The sequence below is a fragment of the Pocillopora damicornis genome, chromosome 3 (assembly GCF_964200805.1).
Source record: "Pocillopora damicornis chromosome 3, jaPocDami1.2, whole genome shotgun sequence".
Taxonomy (NCBI): Eukaryota; Metazoa; Cnidaria; class Anthozoa; order Scleractinia; family Pocilloporidae; genus Pocillopora; species Pocillopora damicornis.
The window spans coordinates 10,948,084-10,974,982 of NC_142672.1; the positions used below are offsets into that span (position 1 = coordinate 10,948,084).

At 38.7% G+C, this 26,899-nt stretch overlaps 1 protein-coding gene across 1 annotated transcript; it reads right to left on the reverse strand.

The window, feature by feature from the left end:
- Positions 1 to 451: 451 nt before the first annotated feature.
- LOC113667054 (uncharacterized) lies at positions 452 to 26,466 on the reverse strand. Its single transcript, XM_027182850.2, has 37 exons — positions 25,449 to 26,466; positions 21,054 to 22,213; positions 20,238 to 20,369; positions 19,690 to 19,816; positions 18,801 to 19,125; positions 17,782 to 18,488; positions 17,036 to 17,296; positions 16,320 to 16,409; positions 15,550 to 15,965; positions 15,110 to 15,241; positions 14,470 to 14,578; positions 14,325 to 14,383; positions 14,039 to 14,121; positions 13,768 to 13,831; positions 13,048 to 13,278; positions 12,374 to 12,536; positions 11,923 to 12,018; positions 11,466 to 11,540; positions 11,205 to 11,288; positions 10,353 to 10,414; positions 10,142 to 10,210; positions 9,885 to 10,005; positions 9,508 to 9,603; positions 8,989 to 9,107; positions 8,747 to 8,801; positions 8,268 to 8,598; positions 7,740 to 7,898; positions 6,879 to 7,221; positions 6,571 to 6,632; positions 4,544 to 4,668; positions 4,064 to 4,153; positions 3,703 to 3,798; positions 3,031 to 3,090; positions 2,562 to 2,625; positions 1,859 to 1,947; positions 1,521 to 1,580; positions 452 to 1,221 (listed from the first exon to the last, which is right to left on the reverse strand). Exons 1-37 carry the CDS (start codon positions 25,938 to 25,940, stop codon positions 976 to 978), a joined length of 7,053 nt encoding a protein of 2,350 aa, XP_027038651.2. The 5' UTR covers positions 25,941 to 26,466; the 3' UTR covers positions 452 to 975.
- Between the last annotated feature and the right edge of the window lie 433 nt (positions 26,467 to 26,899).

Sequence of the window (26,899 nt, forward strand, 5' to 3'; positions counted from 1 at the left end):
CAATATCAATACAATATCAAGCAGACAAGTGATGAGAATAAAGAAAAATATCCATGAGGGGATTATAAGTTGATCCAATAGCAAATTCTCCATACTGACATCACAAGAACTGTATGACAGACAGTAAGGAGAATTACTAGTGAGATCTTAGGAGTTAAAGGGTTGACACAATTTTGAGCGAGACTTCTAACAGTCTACTTTTAATGTTTACTGTAAATAGATAAATTAATTCAAAGCATGAAGGTTACCGAGCCTCCGAGACTCAAACATTGGGAGAGAATATGGCAGTAAAGACGTAAGGCAATTTTAAAAAGACAATTTTAAGTGGGATTACTGACAGTCCATCTTTAATGTTTACTGTAAATACAGCAATTTATTCAGAGCATGAAGGTTACCGAGCCTCTGAGACTCAAACATTGGGAGAGAATATGGCAGTAAAGACGCAAGACAATTTTGAGTGGGATTACTGACAGTCCATCTTTAATGTTTACTGTAAATACAGCAATTTATTCAGAGCATGAAGGTTACCGAGCCTCTGAGACTCAAATATTAGGAGAGAATATGGCAGTAAAGACGTAAGATGAAGCCTTGTGTTAGGCTAAGAAGACGCTGGGAATGTAAATTTTCAACGGTACTATAAACACCGTTCAAGGTCCATGAAAATAGCTTTATAAAATCATCATGTAAACTTCAATTGTACCTCGGTAAGAATATTTACAACATATAAACTTCATAACAATGTACACACCTCTATGGGACAAAAGAAGTTGGCATCTCGCACTGAAATTGTTCCAAGAAACAAAGCAAGACTTCAATGTTAATTTTTACATGTGCCGTTCCCTTTGTCAAAAGGTTTGGATAAATTAAAATCAAATCTGATCAATTACTATCGATAAATCTTTTCTTCCACATCAGCACAACTTTCATACTTTAAAGCTTTAGTGACGTCAAAAATTTATTGACGTCAGTGTGACGTTAACATGTTGAATCCGGCATGGCAGTTTCCAAGGTCGTTGAGCTCCGGGAAAGACTCATGCATCTCTTTCCCGCCATACGGCCGACTGTGTTCGACTTGAACTGTGGCACTGGGCGCGATGTGGAGGATTTGTCGGCTTCAGAATGTCTCCGAGGGAGGCCTGGCTCGAATTGGCACGAGATATCATACAGCTCTTTCTCTGTGTGAATCTTCTCGTTGGCGAGGTAGTCTCGAATCTCAGACACCTGAAAAAAGACGGGGATACCATAACAGCATTGAGATTCGAAAGTAACGTCTCTGAATCAAGAAGATCTATAAGGAGAGAAACACTCGGAGCGCGCGAACCTGTTCTATTTTGGCGTGAAAACAAAATTGTGGGACGAGTTTTTGCAAACAGAGCTTTCCCTAAGCCATTCATGATTCAGTCCCACTCAACGAACAATGTTAAAAAATAAAAAATAAAAAAGCGAGTCAGCCTAAAAAAAAAACGTATGCTGCTAAAGTAATGGCCATACGATAAGGGGAAAAAGAAGAAGCGGCTTACCTCCTGAAAATTATAAACATCCTTCTGGAAACGTCTTATTTCATCGATCACAAGGTAAATCTGATGACAAGACGGGTAATCATGCACAACAATTAAAAAATTCCCTTCACAGCAAACGTAGAAAAATAGTTAAAGATCTAGTAAAATTGGCTGATAACTTTATGAAGTCAAAAGGAATAAAACTCATTCTTTGGCTCAAAGTGAAACTCAACTGGATGCGTAACTGTTTCAACAAACTCCCTTCTGTTAAACATTGTGAAGAGTGAAAACATTCAGCCGTTCTGCCGCCGAGCGAGAAATTTCTTTTTATCAGGACTTTGATGCAACAAATTACTAACCTGTCTTCGTTTTGTCAGATTAATCAGACCACCTTTAAAAAAGTCGGGATTTCCTTCAGCAATGAAGGTAAGATCTTTCATATAGACACCTGTTAATTTAAACAGTAAGGTTAACACGGCGATTTATTTCAATGAGGTCCACAGTGAACGGTCAGTCATTTAGATTTTAGTCAAAAATCACTCGACTTATGAAATAAGACTGCGATTAGTTCACTGATTAATGAAGGACACGCAACTGGCATTGAGACCAGTTGACAGGTAGAAGCGAATTGCTGCTTGCGAGCAGGCCCTCATTAATAACGCTATAGGATGCGCGTTACTCTATCGGCGGGAAAACTTGAGACGAGGCTGGGAAAGGGTTTGCCGGCGGTCTGGCACTAGAACCATTGCATATTTCTCGCCGGCTCGCGTTGCTTTCCTACTCACCCGCGGGCGAAGAAAAGCTCGTGCCGAAACGCGTCATAATCTGGCTTTGCCGCTAGCTCCGTAGAGCCAGCGAAAGCCAGCTTACAGGTGAAGCAATGAGGGGCTTGGGCTCAAAGTTCGTGTGTCGTAAAAAAATTGGTGCAAAACTAAGAAAATAACGGTTCCGAAGAGTATCATGCTACCTTACACCCAGAAGAAACATTACATTCTTTCTCTTCTAGTAATGAAAACTATTCACAGCACAAAGACTAAGTAGGTGAGAAAATTCAAAACTTACCAAAGTATGGAACTGAAGGAGTTGGAGAAGAGCCAAGGGCTTGTCGATATCTTTTATAGTTATCCTAATACAACAGAAAGAGAGAACCCAGATCAGAATGGACAAAAAGTTATTTCTACACAGCATTTAAGAGACTATTTTAACGGAAGTTTTAAGAAATCAAATCTAAAACGAACCACATTTCGCTACAAGCCTGCTCAACACCCCTTGACAGAGAATCACAGGAAACGTCCTAGGTCGGTTGAAGGGGGTGTATGTGGTGCTTGGTCAGGGGGGATGGGGGAAAAGAGGGTGAAAGCAAGGGTGCTAAGGATAAGAATGGCATGCTATTCCTGAATAATAAAATCTAAATGGTATATTTTGTCGCGGGTTGTAGTTTCTCCTTAAATGTAAAACCAAGTCAGGCACAGAAGACTGAACATGGTGCGAATTAAAAAAACGGAACAGTTTTACATCAGCCATGACTTACTTTTGTATCCATAAGTATTTCCATCTTGGCATACTGCTCAAGGACTTCTTTGGGAACCAGCTGCAAGTAAAGGATATCGAAGGTGAAAACCTCACCAGCGTGTTTGAATGTCACAACTTTCCCTTAAAGTAGGTAGCGATACTCGACTGGACCAAGAACAGAGCAAAATTAGTGTGATCTCCGTGCTTAAAAATTTTGAGAAAATTAACTTGAACATAGGGCTCCCTTGGCGGTTTGACAAAGAAAACGAAAATAAGAGTTTCCTATGTGGAAGGGATAGCCTGTTCCTGAATGTTTCTTTTTCTCTGAGTTAAGCGCGGAAGCCCGCGAGGCTAGCGAGTATGAATGAACGCGGAGAACGAGAACGACTTTGGCATGAGAAGAGACTTGGAATGGAAGTAAACTGCTTGACGAAACAGAAGAGTTAGTTCAAGAAGAAGCGATTAAGCCATTAACTAATTAACTCCTTAGAGTCACTATCATCTAAATTATCCTTACAATACCACCCCTGAATCAAATATTACGGTAACGAGAATAAAGGAAATGATCGCCAACCACAGAAACTCTTGATTGCAAAAAAAACTCTCCTCGTCAGCACCTTAGGAAGAGTAGGGAGAACAGTATAGAGAATATGCACACTGATGCAAGGTTTAACAAGCCTTGGAGCCTCACCTCTTTGGTTTTGTGCAGTCTTCTCACAGGTGCACTACCCAGAGCCGCCACAATAATAGCCATTACGGCGTTAAAGTTTCTCAACTCCAAACAAAGCTGAAAATAAAAAAAAGAGAGCATGATTTCACAAGAAGAGACTGTTACAATAAACGAAAATCGTCTGGAAGAGTACGAGAACTATACGTCTAAACAGTGAGAAGAAACCACACCCGTAGCTGCACAGAGTGATGAGTCTCATAATGCATTGGTACTGATATGACTACGAGGTGAAGGGTGGCAAATTGGTCCACTTCGGGATTCCAGCATGGAGAGGAAGGGGTCCATAAGAAGACCTCATAGCTCACGAAATGTTTGAAATTACCTTGGCAGTTTCGATGAAATTAATGAACATGGCGGCACGCTTCTCCACTGATTTTTCTGTGACAATCGTGGCTGCTACCCAGGTACTCAGCTAAAAGTGTAATGGACAGTAAATCGTTCGTTCCTTCTAACCTTTCAATATCAATGTTCGATATGACAGTCAAATCACATTAATTATCAGAGTAGGTTTGTAGACAAAAAAAAAAAAAAAAAAAAGGAGGTAATCACCAAGCTGTTCGGGGGAAGGGGAGAGGGTTAAGGATGGTGCGAAGTTGAGAGCGCTCGTCTCCATTGCCGTGGCCTGGGTACGACTCTCGGTATAAGATGGGTTGAGTTTATTGTTAGTTTCCATTTTTTTCTTCCGGGTTGTTTGGTATTTTGCCCTCCACAAAACCAAAAACCTCAAGATTCCAATATAGACTTGGAAATGGAAAACAAAGTGAAGAGCCCAAAAGTAACTGCTTAATTTGCTACCGTTTACCTGATTGAATCTGTCAGCAACTTTCTCCACAGATAGTTTTTCTTCAGGTGGTACCTTCCGTTTCTTTCCCGTTCCTATGGCAATCTTCCTTTGAATATCAGCTGACGTCACCGCACAGAAATACTCTGAAAAGGAAACCCCCAAAAATACACTGAAAACCTTGAATCACAATTAGTAATCTAGAGGTAATCTTAGGCCGGTGACCCACCTGGCGATTTTATTCTCCGTTTGCCGCGAATTTAATCGCCAGCGAAAATCGCCGATATCTGACGTACCAGATATCGGCGATTTTATGCGCCGGAAGCGGCGACCGGTGAAAAAACTCATTAGATCAGCAGAAGGAAGATAAGAGGGTGGGTACGTGGGTGGGATGAGAGAACATGAACCGCTAAAGGTCGACCACTACACAGACTAACACGGAGGTCAAACCTCTGTGCATGGGCGAATTTTCTGAAGGCTAAGTGACGTGATATCAGGGTATAAAAACCAACTTGTCCTATAAACAAGCACATGAGCCAGTAAGTTGCGGTGTTAAAAAACGTACAAAATTTTTGGTAAAGTTCAAAACAAATAGTAAATCAGCAAGAAACCCGCACATAAATAAGCTTTGCGCGCGAAAAGTTTCGAGTTTTCCTCTTCCCTTATGTTTTTTATATGAAGGTGTCATTTTTTTCTTTCGCAGCGGTTGTTTCTTATGTTTTCTTTAGGAATTTTGCATAGGAACTTGGCGCGTAGGCGGCCAAAATTGATCCTCTTCAACATACTTTACATTTGACTGCTGTGTTACACAGAATGCCCTGAACGCTGACGTTCAGCGTGAGCCTGCACTCGTGACAATGACCGCTGACAAAGAATGATCACTAAGCTCCTTGCGGATAACTTGCGAATCAGATCGAAAAGGGTTACATGCTCGTGAACTACCGTATTTACCCGTGTAAAATGCGCACTTTTTTTTCCATAAAAACAAGCATCAAAATCGCGGTGCGTATTATACACGGATTCTATTGTTTGTCAAGCACGTCCTAATTAGCATACGTTAAAAACGCAACAAAGAAAGTAAAAGTGCACGGATCGGTGGCCTGGGGAGGAGAAAGAGCTTGCTTGTTTACGACTCATTTGAAGCTCACATGACAGATACTGTGAACACTTCCTTCAAACGCGAACTTCCCTTCTCCAGTCGCTCGATGTATCTTTGAACAAACCATTTAGAGATGGAGTCCGAAAGGAGTGGATGGCTGATGGAATTCACGAACTTACTGGACGACAAAAAAAGGCTTCGGAGGAACTGATCTGTTCGTATATTTCACAAGCGTAGGAAGGCATTCCATCAGAAATGATCGCTGCCTCTCTCTGAAGTGTGGGATCACAAACAATTCGAATGGATCACAAGATGAATTGGTTTACAATTCAACTGAGATCACTGATGAACTTGAGGATTCAGTCATCGAAAACCTATTCGAATCGGACTGTGAGTCGGTTTAAAGACACTGAACATTTTACTTAAATCACGCAATTGCAATGCAGTAATTATATTCAAGCTACCAACAGTACTGTGAGTAGAAATAATATTTATGAACGGCTGTTATGATAATAATTCAAGTTGTGAATTTAGGTATATTAGTAAGGACTTCAAGTTACAACATTTATAAAACGTTTGACTGTTACTGAATAGAAAAGCTTGTAAATAGGTGCTCGGTGCGTTCGATATTTGTAGTAGCAACTAGTTAGAAATTGTTGTAAACATATTATTGATGAATTCCCAGCTCTTGTTAATTAAGTGAAAAAATGGAAGTTTTAATTCTTGGTATTTGTCATGAAATCTTTTTTTTCGGAAAAAAGAGGTCAAAAATTAGGGTGCGTATTATACACAGGCGCGCATTATACACGGGTAAATACGGTACTTCTTGCAAAGATATTCATTTGAATGGACAGAAAAATCTATCAAATTACTATTCAGACTGATTTCAGTTGAAATTAACATTAAAATACGACCAGGCCATCGTGTGAAATCAGTGTTTTGTACTTACCGTGGTCAATAAGTGTTATTTGTCGTGCCAACTCTTTGGGATGTTGAAGCAAGTCATAAGGCCTGCATAGAAAAAGACAGACAATAAGCACACAACCCAAACTTTCCCAAAACTTCTTCATCCATTGAGATTCACAATTTTCTTCCACCTTCCCTCTCGTAACTCTCTCATAACTCTTAACAAATGCTCTCCTATTAGCCTCCTTGCAACCCACAACGACACTGTTTCTTCTTTTCTTCCTTCCTGTTATCTTTCCCCTATCCTTTTTCTTCTGCATTATCTTCTGACAAAAATGAAGCTGTACTTACGAGAAGTCTCTCCGATCAAATCCCGGTAACTCAGCGTCTGGTGGGCATTGACAAATCAACAACTGTCCATTAGAACTCTGACCGAAAGATCGATTTACACTTTCAAAATCATCATCATCGCGTAGCGTCGAACTAAACGGTCCCTTGTAAGTCGGCGTGGTTTGTCCTGAACTGGGTGAATCACTCCCCAGTGAAGAGGAATTACTATTTGCTATGTACTTGAGGCGCCGATCGCTGGATGCCAAATTTTTTAAGTCTTGTCCCACTGGGAAAGAGCCCGAGGAGTCGAGAGCGTGGCGTTCTGTCGGCGAACTGGAGTTATCTACACTTGCTTCACTGCTTCCTACAAGATTAATCAACCATATTTTTCTCAAAAGGATTCGTTTGTTGCCATATGACAATTAATTGACACTTTGGAACTATTCTAAATTTGCCTCTCAGTAGCCGTAGTTAGATTTTAGATGACGCTATCGAAGTAGCCCCAATGAGGTGATATTAAGATACCTCTTCTGTCCAAATTCCTTAATTTTCTCTCAAAAACTCCAACAAAATTGTCTTTCAATAACGATGGGGCGTTATGATCATGATCAATAAAAAATCAGTTTGTCAGCGAAAGTGTGAATTTTAGTAGACCCGCTGTCTGTATCAAATTAAGTGTTACCGAATGTTATTATAATTAAGTTGAATATGAAGCAACAGAGCAGAAGAAAAACACAGAGAGTGCATCTCCTGTTTTAGCCTTAAACCAGCAGTCGTTACTTCTACTGCAATTTCTTATTTATTTATTTATTCTTCACTTCTTTTCCCATGCCATTGCGGCCAAAATTTTGAAAGCCGCAAAGACTTAACCAGGTTCCTTACTTGACGGCCTCCTCTGATCGCTTGTCGGGATCGACCCTGGCTCCCAAGAGCACTTATTTGGATCGAAAGTGCTCTGTAAGGAGCCTAAAAGAAGGTCCTCGGATGTATGGGACCCCACTGATACGTTGCCAGGGCTGCCAGCCGATGAAATAGCTGCTCCTGAAACGTCGAAAAAAAAAAAGTACAATGGAAAAAAACAGAGAAAGAAATACAAAGACGCAGTCCTTGCACATGTCCAGAATGTGTTACATTACCAAAATAAGTCCGGTTAAGTTAGTAAGATTAATGACCCTAAAAAAAAGGGCAACAAAGTATGCTAAGTGTGGCAACGAACACACTGTTTTTTAGTTCTAGAAAGCATTGGAAAAAAGCTAAGTCTCGCTCTTGCGAAACAAAACAAAACAAAAATGAATTGAAAACAAAGTTCCACGAAAATCCCTCCTTGTTCAATTATTTCAAATAAGGCTTTGAAGAGCAAGTTAAAATGAGATTCATACGTTGTACTCGTCATGCGCGTTGTTAACAAACCTGTGGTGGGCAGAACAGCCTCGGCACCAGTCTTCAGAGCCACGACATCGCCTCGGTCACATTTTTGCTGTAACGCTCCTTGCTGATACGGCGCAGACGAAGACAGCTTCGCTTGAGTGGACAGTTGCCTTCTCACTTTAGCTGCGTACTGATCAGGAACAGAAGAAGCTAGGGAGATGGCTCTTAATCTGGAGACCATTCCTGAGTCACTTTCATACTTATCCGAGTAAAATGCAGGTTTGCGAGCAACAGCTTCCAAGGCCTGTTGTCCCCACATTTCAGTTTCCTCAGCGTATTTACTCCATGGTGAAAAATCCTGCCCTGCAAGGATCTGAAATAATGATACACGAAACCCTGTGACAATTTGAACTTCTCCAATCAATAGGGATAAATTTAGGGACAATTTGGTAGGGAAAAGAAATGTTTAGACAAGAGAGAGATCTGGAGTGAGATCTTAGAAATGCAGGCGATCAATTTACCTGTAACTCAACTTTAGTGCACAGCAGAAGCGCATCATTGATTTCTTTGAAAACCCTGCGAAATGAAATTTAAATCATCACTTACCAAGAAAACAATATATCAAAATCAACTGAATACAATGAAACCAATGCTGCATTTTAATCCTCTGAGCTAGAACCTTCCAAACAGAAACTTCGAGATCTTCAACATCAATACCACTTGCGAAAACATTGAATAATACTCGCTACAAAAAGCTACTTACCCTTTGTTTTCCAACACAAATTCGAACGTCTTGTCGATGAATTCCAAGCGGAGTCTAGTGTCGTCTGCCAAAGACCGCCATCTTTTCAGTTCCTTGGATTGCCACGTCCCAATAACAGCCTGATAAAAGTCAATAGCGCAATATATTGAAACAACACCTCTTTATTCTCTTCTCTAACAATACAGAAAGATTATTTACCGAGAATTAAGCAATGCAGACCGTTTCCGTATTACAATAGCTTCACCTCACCGTGAGGACAGGCGATTTCGAGACAGTTCTGCAATCAAGTGCGTTTCCTTAAATTTCAAGTATTCCCACCTCCACCTTAAGAAGAGGCTTTCTGAACACTGAAAAAAAATCTCACATTGCTTTTGTGAAATATTCCTCGACTGAAGGCGCGATCAAAATCGTTGCAAGCGTGTTTCATACTCTCTCGCCAATGTACTTATCGACCAATGAGTACGCGCGTAGTATAATAGTTAACTTATGCTAAACTAACGATCGCTATATTTTTTTTACCTTTGTTTTCTCGTCCAAAATTGTGATCCTCCTAGGACTGATCCCTAAGTAGCATCTTACAGGAACCCCCTTGGGGTTGACAGTTCTCACGCATTCCTTAGGACACAAGAAAAAGTCATCCAATTATAGAATTATCGATTATTTTCTTTCTCTTATTTCGAAGATTAACTCTAATATCTATTGATACTCAGTGGCAAACTTCCTGGTAAAAGAGTCTCAAAAAATACAGACAAGAATTCTCTAATTCAATGGTCATCTACAATTTGGCAGTTAATGTTTCTGTTTCAAGCAATTTCAGCAAAAAGAGATCTATAAAATAAAAGGAAAAAATGGTACACATACATCTTAATTCGTTATCCCAAGTTCCACAGGCTTACCTTCAGCTTGTAAAAGTGGCAGCCGTAACCAGGCAGAGCCTGACAGTAGTCGATATAATTGTGTTTGGCATTCCTCTCCGACATGCCGCTGTTCACAAACTGTTCATACTGAGCCTTGATCCTGTACAAGGGAAAATCAAATATCGCAGAATGTTACACTGAATCAAGATTTTTTTACCCCTTTCCCTCCTGCTGCTTATTTAAATAACTTAATCAGCAAACAAATAAGCTACGGTAAATCTAAAAATCTCTCTGACCTTTTACCCATATTCTTTACTTTGTACATGGATGGATGCAAACTCAACTTGATACGAGAAACTGACAACCTAGAAGAAGGATCACATGAACAATTTCAACAGCTTCAAAAATGCGATGAACCTTCAGCTCAACACTCAGTAAGAAGAAATCGTTCGAAAGGGGAAAATAGAGAAAGAAATGGAAGCATTTTTAAACATAAAGCTTTCTTACTTCTCTCTGCTGGAAGATGAAAAGAGGCGTGGCTTTCCCCGCACTTCCACTGGAAGAAGATCCTGTGCAAATTTACAAACACTTGTTAGAGAAATCTTACAGTGGGTCTCAACTGAATATAATACGGGATTAGAATGGTTTCCTTTCAGTCTTTCGACTACAGTCTTTGATTGGTTTAGAAAGCTAGCATCACCGTCTCAACCAATCTGAAGCAAAACATTTCAAAAACCAATCGTTACTTTCCGGTTAAATGTGGTAACTTTGACTTCTCGATAACTTTCTTCGATAATCGCCTCAGTTTGTTGTGATTGGCCGTTGTAACTGAACTGATCTAACTTCTACGACGCTCATCTCAAACAGCTCTACGACGCTTTGATGAAATCGTCCGCAGCCCTGTCTCAATTATTTTGGCACTAAGCCATCTTTCGTAGGGTTCCTAATTTCACGCCATTCTTCCCCTAAAAAAGAAAAACTATGAAGGCAACTCTGCTGTGGATGCCGAATCTCTATTTCCAGAGTTTAATGGACATTGTGGGTTGTGGCAGACGTTTCACCCTTTGACTCCTTAGAGTGACTAGCATCTAATTTCTCCTTACAATATCACCCCCGAATCACACATTAAGGTCATGAGAATAAAGGAAATGATCACCAACAAAAGACGCTCTTGATTGCTCAACAAATTCTCTTTGTCAGCAGTTGAGCAAAAGTCTAGAGAACAGTATAGAGAATAAACATAGTGATGTTAAGGTGTAAAGGTTAAATCGCTTAGAAGCGCCTTCATCACGGACATGAAGTAGAGATAACGGGACACTAATGTTTATTATATAGATGTTTACGGTTTCGTCCACTCACCTCAATATATAATTGTAGGGCGCTTAGGTGAATAGAATCCTCAACCGAACAAGGCATGCTTCCACTAACGACCGCTTTTTGACACTACAGAAAAAAAAAACCATCAACATCAGCAGTCTGTACAATCCTCAGACGAGGCTGGTTTTATTTGCAGAATACACCAATTCAAATCTACTTGCACATTTCAAGTTTTCCACTACACCTTGTATTTAAATTTTCTCTTTCTGATATTCACCAAGACGACGACTTTATTCTTCTCACCTGTTCATAAAGAATCGCATGGTGACAATGGTTTGCCTGGAACCTGTCCCGATGGTGCTTCTTTTCAGCTCTTTCCTGTAATCAAAGTAGTTTATAACTGCTAAAGAATCTTACAAATAACTAACGGCGATGATGGTAACGATGATGATGATGATGATGGCATATGGCATAATCTCCATATTAATATGCTATGCTGCGCCCTACAACATTTTTAGGAGGACTCTGGCTAGACTGTATCGAGCAGTTCACAATATTTGATAGGGAATTTTGCAGATGCCCCGTGGTTGGAAAAGAAAACCAGATCACAACACAAGGAGCTACGTTAGCATACCTTGTCTACACTACAAGAAATTAAAATTCAGCTCAGAAAAGAGAAAGAAAGAAGGAAAGAAAGAAAGAGAAAAAAATGGACCGGTGGCATGAAAAATATCATCAAACTGTTGTGATTGAAGCTTACCATCAAGCTCTCAATAAGATCTGCCAGGATTTCTGCACACGGAAGATACGGACCACCAGCTTGTCTTAAGGGAAGTATAACTTCGCTCAGCTCGGACTAAGCAGCGAGAAAAATATGTCAGTATTAATGTAGACATATAGCATTTATTTTCAAGCAAAAATGATGCCTTCTTGCACCTTGACTTAAAAATGCAAATAATTTTTTGTGGTGTGCTTACGGAGTACCAGCCTTGTTAGTAATCACTGTAACATTACGTAATCAAGGGGTTTTACTCTGAGTTTAATAATAGCTTGACTGGCATTGATTTTCCAGTATGTCCCTAACAATCATGCTCTCTTGAGCTACGTCTTAAAGTACAATGTATAATACCACCAAGTTTTAACAATAACACTTTTGAAATTAAAGTGGATCACTACCAAGTAAATTACAAAATACTACCGAAGACACTTACTGCCATGACTGGATTACTGACAAACTCTTCCGGACATTTTTCAAGCCAGGCTGTCCATAATCTCATCAAATGAATGTGCAAAACAGGAAGTGGACTGTAGTCCTGCATCTGCCCAGTGGATGGGTCTCCATCAAAGTACTTGCCAAACCAGGGGTCATGAAATCTATAAGAGAAAGACTGAAGATGAGTTGAAAGGGAAAGAGTGCGTGATAACAATGTGTCGATGCCACGTTATTATGTTTGAAGGGGCAGAAAACTTCTTAAAAGGGTGTGAAATAATGAATGACTAAGTCGCGATTGTTTTTAGTTTTGCATCTGATTGGTTGGGAGGATGGCACAAATTTTTCCGGAGCGATCACAAAGCTAATCCTGGTGACCAATTAGAACAAAAGTTTACTTTATCATTCGCATATGAGAACTCAACGTGAAAACAAGAAAACTACTGAAAGGGCGGGAAATAACGAATGGCTACGTCGTGATTGTTTTTAGTTTTGCATCTGATTTGATGGCGCGAGTTTTCCGGACCAATCACAAAAATAAGTTAAGTAAAACCAAAGCAAGCCCAGATTACATACGACAAGCGATTGCAAATAGCTCCTATGGAGTGACAGACAGAACGACCACACTTTCTAACAGTCTATTTTAGATTAGTTGACCTTCTGGGTTCACCCTACCTATGAAGCAGCAATCTCATAAAAATGGAAGGATGCACATAGCTCTTGTAAGTTGTCAGCAAAAAATCTACGATCTGGTCATCACTAGGCATGTGTTTGTTTCCAGAGCTGCTGGACTTGTACCAAGAATGTTTCTTTGAGCGTCCAGACCAGTGTGGTAGGGTCAAACCACCCCACAAGAGGGACGGATTATGGGTGACGATCTCCACAATTTTCTCCACTGTTGCTCCTCTGTACATAAATAATGCAAGCTTCAGGTCAAACAATCAAGTTCACTAAAATTTTGTCCTTACCACAAGAACTTTAGGGATCAGTGCGGAGAATATGAAGTCACATTATTTTTTGAAATTCTTATCTCTTTTTCCCCAAGGAGTTTGAAAGAACGGGAATCCAATGTACTTCATAATTATTAAACTTGCAGATTTTGATATAAATGAACATTGAATAAATTTCATTCCTAAACTAAAATGGTACGCGAAACAAAATAATGTTATGTTTCCGTAATCTGAGTTGCAATGCGTTACTCCCTTCCTTGTATTTGGTAGAAAAAAGCGTCCACCACAATGTAGCTTAGGTTCTGGACATTAAGAATAACAGCGGAGCTCGCAGCGCGCGCAGCGCAACACCATACCTACACAATTTGGTAACCAATTGGGCCAGGAAAATTTGATCTACTACGTGACTCCACGTCTGTACGTACAAGTTGCAGTATTATCTAACCTGACATAGAGGTGCTCCTCTCCAGTGGTTGACTCTGAGAACAACACGTCAAGCTTTTCATCACCTGAAGTTCGCAAACAAAAGAAGTGAAGTTAAAATCTTTCGAGCCAGATGCCTTTTAGACTTAACACATTTCTAAAGCGCGACACAAATAGAAGTATTGCTATCTGCCTGGGATGGGCGTTAGTCCATCATCACAACACCCAGTACACATCTGCCAAAAAATGTAACGAGTTCATGCATACAATCGAAACAAATTTCTACAACCTACCTGGGACACGTTTAAAGAGATAAACTCCTCCGACACCAATGTAACCAAGATAAATTAAGCCACGAGCGGCATGATATCGTACTCTGCAACACAATGAAACGAAGTTAGTCAACAGAAGAAAATATAAAAGGCTGCGAGTGAGTGAAACAAATTAAAAAAGACCGTGCAATAATCAAAACACTACAAGGCATTCGTAGCCAAAAATGAGTTCGTCTTTTGCTTATTTGCTTTTATCCGTAAAGAAGTATAGCTCCTCGTTGAAGTTACGACATCATCAACAGAATACCTTGCATCTCCATAGTTCAACATTTGCTTGAGGCCATCAACACCTCCAGCCAAATCAATCTACAAAATACATAGGAATATAGAGTCACTGCCAGGTAGAAAAAATGATCTTATCTTAAATGCCCATCACACCACCTGATATTTACCAGCATGTGATTGTCCACACTCATTGCAATGTTTGCTATTGTTGCAACACAATAGATCACAATTTCAGGGTTACTGTCTGTCAGTGTGTCCAGAAGTAAGGAAAGTGGCCTATAAAACAACACAATTTATCTATTCAGTGAGACAACGTTTGATAGACAATCTGTAACCTTTATTTTAAAAAGTATCAAACACTAAAAGATCTAAGGTATTATACCAACAAGATGGTGAATCCTTGCAATAAGCAGGAAATTCGTCAGCATGGACCTAGTTGGAGTCTCATACAGCTCAATGGTAGAGCATCCGAAGTACCAATCAAAAAGTCGTAGGTTTTACTCATATCGCGAGCACTTGAAGTTCTTTTTTTCCGAGTATGCTTGCGTTATTCACTGAATACGTTATCTTTCACTTAAAAACCAGGCGTAAAATTCATCAACTTCATTTACATTATCATTGCGCCAAAGTAACACATTCAACATTCCTTGTTAAACCGTAGTCCTTGTTCAACAGCCTAACTTCTCACAAACTTCCTACACCTCAGTGGTAGAGCATCCCAGGACTAATTGGAAATTCACTGTGTTCTTCTATGCGTGTGCCCGAGTCATTCACTAAATACATTATATTTCACAATAAACAGATTACCTTGTCTTGCCAAGTTCCATCTGCATTTTTGGATGAATACTGCTGGCTGACAGCATTTTAGTGGCAACCACTCTTGGCATCGTTTTGGAATGCAGATCCATTAATGGAAGGTGATTATGACCAAATCCAGGGCTGCAGAGTGATTAAAGGTATACTTCATGTTTAATGGGTGCCTATTGGACAACTATTCCATATACATTTGCTTAAAACGCAAGGGTAGATGGCCAACAGGCAACGTTCTCCCTTATTTTAAGCGCGACAGGTAAAATAAATTTTAAAACCGGTAGAGCAATTCTTTTACATGTTGGATTTTCAACAATTCCAAAAAATTACAGGTAGTAATTAGAGGTACTAGAGGTTAACACCTAAAAATGAGTACACTGAAAAAGCCAGGGAAAACCCTTATGGTTTACACTTGAAAAGACAGACAGAATGAATACCTGTAGAGAGGGAATGAATGATCTCCATCAGCTGAACTTCCCATACTGCATATGCTGTTCTTTTTCTGCAGCATATAGCTGCCATGTTGTGGCCATAAGTCAGATCGTGCATCTGATGCTCCAGAGTTGTTTCTCTGTACAGAGCCTCTGTGGACTGTCGGAGACATTTCTCTTGCTCTCTCATCACAAGAACTCTGACTGCAAGTACTTCTCTTGCGATATCTTGGCCTTTCATGACCAGCTGGGGGATAGGGAGGGGGTGAGTCTGTCTGACGCAAGTCAAATGCACCACTGTCAACATCACTGATCTGCAATAAGTTGAGCAGAGGTTCCAGAGGAATAGTCTTCAGGGCTGTGGAGAATTCTTGATCGTTGTTGAAGTCCAGGATACTTTGTAAAATTGACAAACACGTGCTCTGGAGAGACAAAACCATTTCAGTTACAAGCTGGATGTTTCAGTGTTATTGGTACACACAAAAAACACAAACAAATAGGGGGAAAAGATAACAATAACACTAACAAGAGGAACCAAAAACAACCAAATCTTACATAGAATACCTCTGGTTCTTTAAATTTGGATTTAGCTCCTTTGAATTCTAGAAGTAAGTACATTTACATGCAGAATGGAATCCTTCAATTGGCCAATATACAATATTCATCCCGGAAAACAAGTTTTTGTAAAGTCAACAACTATACTGAACAAAAACAGAAACTTGCCAACAAATAACCCCTTGAAACACCTGCAACACAAACTGAAAAAGATTCTGTACCTGAATGGGTTCAGGACTGTCCACTAATTTCAAAACTGTCTCAATGAGTCCAGCCTCAACTGATCTCTTACGGCTGTCTGCCCCTTCCAGCTGTTGGTCAGAAACAAAATACCAAATTATGGCACTTGGTATTGGATTGGGGAACACAAAATGTCCTCAGGAAGGCACATGCTCTCGAATATTAAACTGGAGATAAATATCAATTAAAATAAGCCTTCAAATCAAGAAATTGCAAGTCCGTTTTCAACTGAAATGTCTCAAAACAAACAATATTTTTGGGTTGTGTTCACCTTCAAGAAAAAAGTACAAAAAAGGTTTAGACATAACCCCTGCTTGTTGGTGTTGAAATGTTTCACAAAAGTAACCTCAATAACGGCTTAATAAACATAAAAATTGTACATGTGGCTAATCAAGTTTTCTTTTAGGGTCTTACATATATATACTTTCCATGAAGATTGTAAAACATGTATATGTAAATAAAACTAGGAACACTATTACAAACATTGTCTGAAAGATACAATCTAACAGAGTGTCTCAATATTCCCAAACTGTATCAAGCTTATTAATACACCCTGACCACATGTATGGTATAAAAAAGTTTTACTTGTGCCCACTACAGAAAGTAGTATATGCACATCTAATTTAAAATGCAGCAATGGGGAGAAAGGGGGAGTTGCCAGCAAGAAAGTGTACTGAACTTCTAACATTTTACTCACATTAAAAAGATTGCCAATCAGCACTGCAATGTGGTTGTTAATCAGAGATGAGCCAGCATCCATGTGTGCTAACCCAATGAGCTGACCAGATGCTTTAGGAAGACATAAATAAGCCAGTAAACTGGAGTGACACTCAGGATTGCCCGACAGAAGGACCACTGGTTCAAGAGCTTCTATTAAAGGATCAATATCTCGCATGTAGTTGGAGCCAGTGCTTATAAAGGAGCTATCCTCACATTCAGATGTGCTCCTCTGACAGCTCTATCAGTTGACAAACAAGTAGAGAAACAAAATGACTAATTATCAGTCTCAATTTTTCACAAAAATTCGCATCAACTACCATACTTAACCATTACTGTCAAGTAGCATTGAAAAGAAAGCTTGAAATTACTGCACTGGTAAAAATTCTATCACTTAAAAAAATTTTTTCTGGAGGTACCATACAGGAGTAACAGAGTTTTTTCTGATCTGTACTTTGGTATTTAACGGATTACTTTTTTAAATATCTACTTAATAGTAAGAAAAGTTTTTTATGTGCCCATGAAGTTTTCACAATCTTACAAGTTAAGGTCATGTAAATTTAATCCTTTCATGAGTACTAGTACTTTTTGAACAATTTTGCATTGCAAATTGCAGTTTTTTGCATAAGTTATATGATTGTATAACTTAAACTTACTCTCACAACAGTTAACTATGCTTTAAAATAACTTATCTTAATACCGGTACATGGAACATTTTACACATACCACAGACTGATCTGACTCCATACTTGGTTGCCTTGCATTTGAAAGCTGTCTTTCTAATCCTTTTGCTTCACTAGTTTCCTCTGCATGCTGAACTTCTTCTGAAGGCAGAGTGTTGGCAACAACATCTTTATTCATTTCCACTGAGCCTACTTTAGCTTTAACAGCCTCTGGGTCTTCGCCAAATTGAATGAGATCTAACACAGGTCTTTTTTTTTCATTGGAATTTTTCTTTGGAATGAAAGGAGACAGAAGACTGGCCTCAGGTGAGGCATGCAAGGGCTCACTTGATCCAGTCATGTCAGATGACTGCTTTAAGGGACATGGTTGAGAATCAGAACCTACAACATCTGTCTGAAATTGGTTCATTATTACTACAGTTGTATTCAGCTCAAGTGTTTCAACAGGAGTATCAAGCTTCAAAGCAGAATCCATGTTTTGTTCTTCTGTGTTTGCAATATGTTCATCTATGGTGTTAACAGATGAGATGCAAGTCTCCTTTGGTTCCCCAGTTGATTCTGTGACTGCTTTGTTGTGTAGAAAGTCTTTTTTGATGCTTTCTCCTTCTAACAATGAGTCAGTTTGTTTGGCAGCATGCTGCTGCTCTACAGAATTTTTCTGATCTGCATATACATCTGCAGTCTGCAACTGATCCTGCGTTGTTTTGTGAAAACTATGCATGCGCATAAGGTTTCCTCTTCTGGAATTGGCTGTGAAAAAAGCCAATTTAAAAAATATGAAAATATATTCTTTAATGCTACATTTATTGCAGAGTTAAAGGGCCCATTATCTACAAGAAGACAAACCCAAACCATGGTTTTAGGCAGTCATCAGGACACAGGCTTTCTCTATAAGAGAGTTGATTTAATTAAATAAATGTCCTTCTACAGTTAAATTTTGTCAGTTGATGTCGTCAGTTGATGTTGTCAGTTGATTAGCTAATTTCAATTATGGTCTGGTTCAACCACTGGTCAGGTATTTTGGAATTCTTTCTGAAAAAAACACCAAGACATAGGACATACCAAGCCGAGGACTCAGTGTTCGGGCAATATGAATGCTTTCTGATCTCTTGATAAATTGCTTTCCTCTCCCAGTCTCTGGACTTCCACGCCCACCCAATATTGAGCACAAACTGGAAGATCTTCTGTGTTGGAATAGTCCTCTTCGCAAAGCAGATACCCTTTCAGTGGCTGGTGACTGTACACCTGCCTTAGATCTTACATTTGAGCTGACTGAACCCTGGTTGATGGACGAAGCTCCTGAATTTGATCGTGACTTGGTAATGTCTGCTGCAGCAAAAGCCTCACAGGCTGACTGCACAAGGAGTCTCTGCATCTCTTTTAGCTCCTGTTTAAAGTTAGTAAATTACTGTTTCATCTGGCTATGTCAATCAAATTGGCAATGAAAAAGAGGACATCACTTACCACTATCACAACCAGGTCAAAGACTGTGTTCAATTTCAATCTCATCACACAACTATGACGTAAGATGACTAACTACTAAACACAAAATAAATTGAATGTACAGGGCAAATGAAAAATTTTATTCATGCAATTTCTAGAAAATGATTTTTGAGTATTTCTCTGAGATCTCTGCCAAAAGCCAAAAAAGGGAGCTGAAAGTAGTGATTACTGTATTCGTGAGCCACAATTTCATGACAACACAAAGCTGTGCTCTTGGACAAGTCATTGGGTACCTGAAAGCTCTTGTCTAAGAAATCTAGCTTGCCAAGTTCTTACAAGCATTTCTAAAGGCAAATTTATGCAAGTTTCACAAAGACTAAAGAAAGTAATGGCTACAGAGCAGAGCCCCACAAAGCTGTAGACACTCCCTCATCATCTCACTTTTAAATCTCACCCTAGCATTTCATATCCACAAAGAATAGTCAATAAGATTTGAAAAGAATCATACCGGTTCTAGGTCAACTGGTCGCACTCCATGGATATTATTCTCAAAGATTCTTGCTCCATGCTCAACCAGAAGGAAGGACACTTCTAACTTGCCCCTGTGTCCAGCTGACATGTGAAGTGGTGTACAACTAAAAGACCAAAGTCAAGACACGAAATGAAGAGAACTTCTGACAACAGAATCTCGAAGAGAATGTATCAAGGGAAGGGGAGGGGGGCGGCAATTTCAAAGCAAGAAAAAATTTGATCTGCCTCATTTACAATAAGTGATTATAAAATGTTCTTTGTTGTTCTTCTTGTTTTTTTTTCCTTCAAAGGATCAAAAGTTTCAGTCCATTGTTAAAATAAGAGAAGTACATAGACAAACAATATGAAACTCAAGAATTGTCTACACATGTACATCAGAATTTAAAACTAAACATAAACCAGTTATAAAAAAAACTTTAATAATGTACATGTACATTTCAAAGTTAAGGGGTCACTCATGAAACTACATGATTTCATACTCCACAGTAGCAATGAAATCAGACTTCAAAAATTTATTTTACATACAAGTTGTTGTCTTTAGCTCTGACATTTGCTCCATAACCAAGAAGTAACTGAGTAACAGCTCTGTTTCCTGCTGTTGCTGCAACATGTAAAGGAGACTTATCATCTGGTCCTTCCCAATTTATATCAGCACCCCTGAGGAATAACAGAATACAAATTTGTAAGCAAATAAATAATAAGGTGAAACAATATTCAAACAAGTTGACATTTAAACACATGGCAGGGCTTCTTAACACTCTGGTTCAAATTCTTTGAGAGAATGGGTTGTTTCTCTGCCACATGCCAAAGAAAAATAAGTAACCTATTTCAGACTTGGTTTATATCTTATTATTAACAACAGATAGAGCAATTTTTTAGTATAGTAGAGCAAGTTATATGGGATTGTTCCACCAAAGTCTATTCCTAATCCAGGGAATTTGCTGTTCTTTATCATGACAACCCACCAAATGAAGAACCAAAACCAAATGCAACTTGGTCACTAGCAATTTCCCACACTTTAGAAAGTTTGCTTCTGTTTGTTGCATGTTCATTTGTACCCTTTGAGATAATTGTCTTTCATTCTGATCTAACCATTGAAATAACTTTGCTTGCAGTTTTAGAATGCTTAGTCAAGTGGCACTCTAAAATATTCAATTAAGTCATAAAAAACGCTTTCAAAAATTTGAATAAAGTGATTTTGGAGAGGAAAAAATGATCCAGCTGTCACTGAAGTGTGGAATTTGCAGAGGTCTGAAGAAAATGCCAACCCTCAGTCAACTTGGATGAGAACAATTATAATCACTTTTGTCTACATGTGGAAACTTCATATTGTGCTCTTACCTCTTCAAAAGAAATTGCGACATCTCTACCTCACCCAGCGACACAGCATAGTACAATAAACTTCTCCTAGCTGAGTCATGTGAATCCACAGATATGCCACTGTCAATAAACTTCTCGACCACTGTTGTTTCCCCTTTTTGCACTGCAGCTATTGCATCACGGATTGCATCAAGATCTTCTGGTCCTTCGCTATCAGACAAGGGAAAGGACATGTCTTGGGGTTGATTCCCCCTGTATTTAACAAAGTTTGACAATAGACGATCAGGAGAATTGACAGCTTCCTTTTGAAAGGACTCATTTGGAAGGAGAGAACTTGTCCAAGGCACAACAAAGTTTTCTGTGGCAACTTCCTTTTCATGCTGATCCATGAGGTCATGTTCTCTTTGAATCTTCTCCTTTGATGGGACCTCCTGATGTTCAAGCTTCCTGCTTTTTCTTGTTTTTCCTTCCACAGTAACATTACCTGAAAAATTACTCTTTTGATCTATTGATGGGGAAAGTATAGGGGGTGAATACTCTGTTCCAACAATAGGCTCTGAGTGGAACTGAGGCTGCATTTCTTCTGCGCAATTAAATCTCATAGTTTGTTCATGTTTGAGAGAACTAGCCTTAGTTGACTCATTCTCCATATCAGACAAACTAGTCCTTCTAATTGGCTCTGCTCTTTTCACCCATATGGGAGGTTCTGAAGCCTCAATAGATGGGTATCCATGTATATCAGCTTGAACAGAAATTTGGCCATTGAGAAGAGGTTGTTTTGCTTGTAGGGCAGACCCTTCCTTACCATCACTGTCACTACCATCAGAAGGTACAGGGGACAATGCAGAAAATTCAACATGCCGTCCAGAAGTGTGGGTACTGGTGAGATGTCGAAGAATGGAAGGACTGGTGGAACTTTTGGTATATTTCTTCCCGTGAGGAGATCTTCGACCAGAGGAACTTTCAACGCCATGTTTCCACTTTACATGAGGATGTCTATGTTCCAGAGATGAACTACCAATTGTAGAAGTCGTTGAGACTTCAGAGTTAGTGCGAGTTCGCTCAGAACTACTGATAGAGTAAGCTCTTCTAGCCCTTCGTGATTCCCTTTCAACTTTTTCTCTGGTTAGTTTGCCTATGGCTTTGAATGCGAGAGCCACAGTTCTTACAATACTAGCAGCCTGAAATGAGAGCAAAAGACCACTGGATGCTTATAATATTTAATAATTTGGTGAAAGTGAATACAATTCCTTGAATGAAGCCAAGGGGGTTATTCAACAATATTCAATGGACCTGAAGTAAAAATTTGTTTAAGTAATGGTTCAGGTAATTTCACAGCAAAAATGTAAATTTCTTTTCATTGTTTTTCTTTCTAAAAATGTCATCCATCAGAGAACAGAGACATGCAGCCTGGTGCATATATTTTATAAGTTTTTCAACTTTACTGCAACATTTTGTATCTTACCTCTAAAAAGTGTGATACCAAACTTAGCAGTTTATTTTCTGCTCTTTGGAATTAAATTATCTTGTTTGGGCATTTTAATCTCTTTCTCGGCAACCTTGTCAAAACAAGAGGCAGCTGTTTGAAATGTAACTAGATAGCTAGAAATAAAATGTTCCATGACCAATAAAAGTGTGAAAAACTATAAAATCACCTGAGCAATTATACCAGTAATCAAATACGCTTTTTTCTCTTCTCTGTAGCTGTTCATTAACACACTAGCAACAGAATATAGTGTTTGACTCCATAATTGTTTTAAGAGCTATAAATCACAAACAGACTCTGGTCACTGAAGGATGAAATTTTGTTCTGATCAAGAATAGTGACTAATTGCTTTCTCTAACCAATAAAAGTGTGAAAAACTATAAAATTACCTGAGCAATTATACCAGTAATTAAATACGCTTTTTTCTCTTCCCTGTAGCTGTTCATAAACACACTAGTAACAGAATATAGTGTTTGACTCCATAATTGTTTTTGGAGCTATAAATCACAAACAGACTCTGGTCACTGAAGGATGAAATTTGGTTCTGATCAAGAATAGTGACTAACTGCTTTCTATAACCAAAATAGCCAGTCCTTCAGAAAGAAGTGGTCAGTATTTTTGCTGACCACTTCTTTCTGAAGGACTGGCTTCTGTTCTACAGAAGCACTGGCCAGTGCTTCTGGAGAACATTTCATAATAATAATACATGGTCAACATGACCATACTAAAACTGAAGGATTGAAATTGGAGTGATTATATCGGATAATTATCCTAAAGCTAAAGGCTGTTAAAATACCATGCTTTTAACAGCTCCACCAGTTCCAAAGATACAAAATGAAAAAAAAAAAAAAAGGTTTATAAATAGAGAATCCAGCATAAATTATTCCCTTGTCTGCCCTAAGCAGATTTTTTGCTGAGAAAGCAATATTGTTTACTTGCCGACTAGGAAAAGCCCCGGAAAAAAGTCACATTTCAATGTAATGTTAAGATGGCAAACTAGAATTCTGGTTTCTTCCCGATCAAGTGGAACAAAATTCAAATTGGACCAGTTTGCTAAACTTTTTAAATTTTGATATAAACTAACTAATTAATGCTCAGACAATCTGAAACCTAAGCTGCCCTATACTTTTACATGATAAACAATGCTGGACAAAAAACAAGGACAATACAAGAACAATACAAGCGACACTAGAACGAAAGATCTCCTCAAACTGATAATATTCTGCGTCATTCATGAGAACAATAAACATGGAGTAAAACTTCATCCGCACAGGATTGCAAAAAAGGTCAAAAACAGTTATTAACAAATATCAGTGAATGAAAAGTGAACAAGTTTGAAACAAAATTGTATCTCTTTATTTTTTTGAACTGAAAAACAAAAAATAACTCCATTTTTCCAAGTATGTTTAAAATGTTTCAATTAGGGCAAAGGAATACCTTATCAATCAGTGATTTTTGTCACTGGAAGAATTCATGGCTCTCTGTTAGTCATAACATCTGATTTATGTTATGTAACAGGTCAGATGCAGGGAGATCATGTCTGTGTCGAGTTACATAACATGGGTGATGTTATGTTCAATCATCAAACTAGCCAAAATTAGACATTTTAAAGGGAAATTGAGCTCTTTTCAAAAGCCTGTACAAAGTCAATAATGACAAAAAAATGAAAAAAGCTTGGATCCCACAGGGCTCTCTTACATAATTTTGAAAAAAGGTAGCTGTGCTTGCAATCAGGCTTAACCCTTTCTCTGGCTTTATAAATGAAATAAATTCATTCGTCTAGAATAAAGATATGATAGCAAAATCTTTCTTATAGAATAACCGGCTATCACCCTTAAGTCCATCGTTTTCTGGTTTAAATTGGATGAAATCGCTCATTGCCAGAGCCAAAATATTTTTAGTATTTTTAGTAACATTTTATTGGACAAATTGAAACTAAACTAGAACACAGAAAGCCACTTTACTTAATACCCTAAAGAATGACTGTAAAAAAGGTCTGAAAGGGATTACGAAACGAAAGTGGTGTTTTCCGTGCTGAATGAAGAAGCAGAATAACATCTACGTACATTATTAGCATAAACAGCCCGAAAGCCAAATAAAAGTACGAAAACAAGTTGAAATATAATAACTTAGTTCAATACTCCCAAATTTTCTCTGCCTGAGGCTCCATATATGAAACAAAAAAGAAGCATTTTTAGGTTTCAGACAAGAAAAGAATACTAAACGCTACAATCTGGCGAAAATTCGATCGCCCGATGACAGAATTCCGTAAACAACGATTCATGAAAAGCCTTAGGGTAGAATCGCGCGGATTTAAAATGTAACATACTCTTTGTAATCAATTACCATTGAGAAAAATAACAGAGAAATTGACCAATTTTAATCATCTGTAAAATCTTCAGAACGAAAAATACTGCGCTGTGATAACTGAAAAACATGTCGCTCCATCTCCTTGTTGTTCCGCGAAAATGGAAAATTTTTTAAAATTAAATAAACGTATGTTTGCATTAATTCGTAGCGTGACAAACAAGAACTTATATGGTGATTTTAAAGAGGCGGGTTTTTAGCCTTTCCCTTTACAATACATAAATAAAGCCGACATATTCGTCTCAAGGATATATCAAAGCCCTGAATATTCGAGATTTCTACGCTTTCACTTTAAAAGAAGACATTCCTATGGTTCTCAGACGCGTGTTTCTTTTACCTTGCTTGCCGTTAGGAAGAAAGGCGATTGAGAGCATTCCACTAAATAAAACTCATACAAATACAGCTGTTATTCACCGATTGAATTCCTTTCGTTTTCTAACAAAAACGTAAAAGAATCTCAAAATAGCACAGTTAAATACTTTCGCGGGGAGAAATCAAAATACAGCACTCTACTAGCTGATGTAAACAACTTCAATATATTGACAGTCTTGTCTTCAACTTACCTCCAGTTGTGATCCTGCTTGAAAAACGTGACACATATGAGTTTTCTTTCGCGTGATATTCAAGCCAAAAGTACTATCGAATCCCCGAAGCTGCTCTTGCACACACAACGCGATAGCATAAAGCGGTGCTGTAAGGATTAAGGATTTAGAATCCATGCTAGATACTAAAAGAATCCCGTCCCGTATTATGAAATCAACTCGGATACTTCGTATCTGTTGTTTTTTAATCCTCTTTAAGGTTTCCATCATTCGTGTCACAGATTTCGCCTCAGATATCTGTGCAGAGCCGACATAGTCTACTATAAAGTGTAGCTCCTCTGTACTGTAGTCCTCCACCGCTCGACTAGTACTTTCTGTTTGGGGTAAAAGCGCAGTTGCCTGCGAAGCGAGCGAGGCTTCTTCGACATTCTCATTCTGACAAGATTCGGCGACCGCGGCCTCGTTGTCTGTTCGATGCCATCTCTGACTTAAACGTCTCCTCAGAGAATACATTGTCCATTTATTGCTTTACAACAGTGCACTCCATACACGGAGCCGAGGTTTAAAACGTTTCTTTCCATTATTTTTGGCTAAATCAGCTGAAATAAACAACCACCATTACACGTAACATTACCCTGTACAGATCTGTGTGTTAAGACCAGTTGTCCCATACATGTAAATTACATCTTCGCTCAGCTGGGCTAAGCTAAATACATGTACCCTCACATTCTCCGTGCATTCCCCCTCATCAAGAAAAACAAAGCAATTCTGAGAAAAATTGTGAAAAACAAGGAACTTTCCACTTCAACTATTCTTTATCCACTACCATGCTGTTTGTCGAAGTTGTTTGTTTGAAGACCGTCCCACGTTTCTGATTGGTTGATTTTTTGTCACATGAGAGAGTAAGCCAAGTTCGAACAAAAAATGCGCGAAAACCACGACGATTACGTGTAAATCAGAAAAACTCAATCAACATCGACGTGAGAAGTTTTTAGAGAGCGATAACAAATGTATAAAAATACTTGATTCCCCATGGAATGACGTTAACGATTAAGCAATCAGCGCTTTGGCCGTTTCCTCCCACCCGAAACAATGGCATCTTTTTAAAAAAAATTTCGACAAAACAGCCCAGCTGAAACGTTTTACTCTTTTAACCATTATTTCCTGCGATTTGATGCTTCAAAAACTTATTCAATATCTCTCTGCCGAACGGATTGAGGGTGTAAAACTTACCGGGGGCAAAGTCTGTCTCGTAAATTTATAATTTTGTTTTGGTTTTGAGTCCGGTTTTCCTGTTTGATACGTAAACAATAGGATTGAAAGCTCCGTCTGATGACTTATGGAAACTTACATAATAGTTATTCCTTTCAAATCAAAACACTCCAGCCGGGGAAGTCTACTGTGCCAAGTACTGTGGGAAAGGAACTAAAAATAATCTTTAATAAAGAACGAAATATTTCTTATTGTCAATT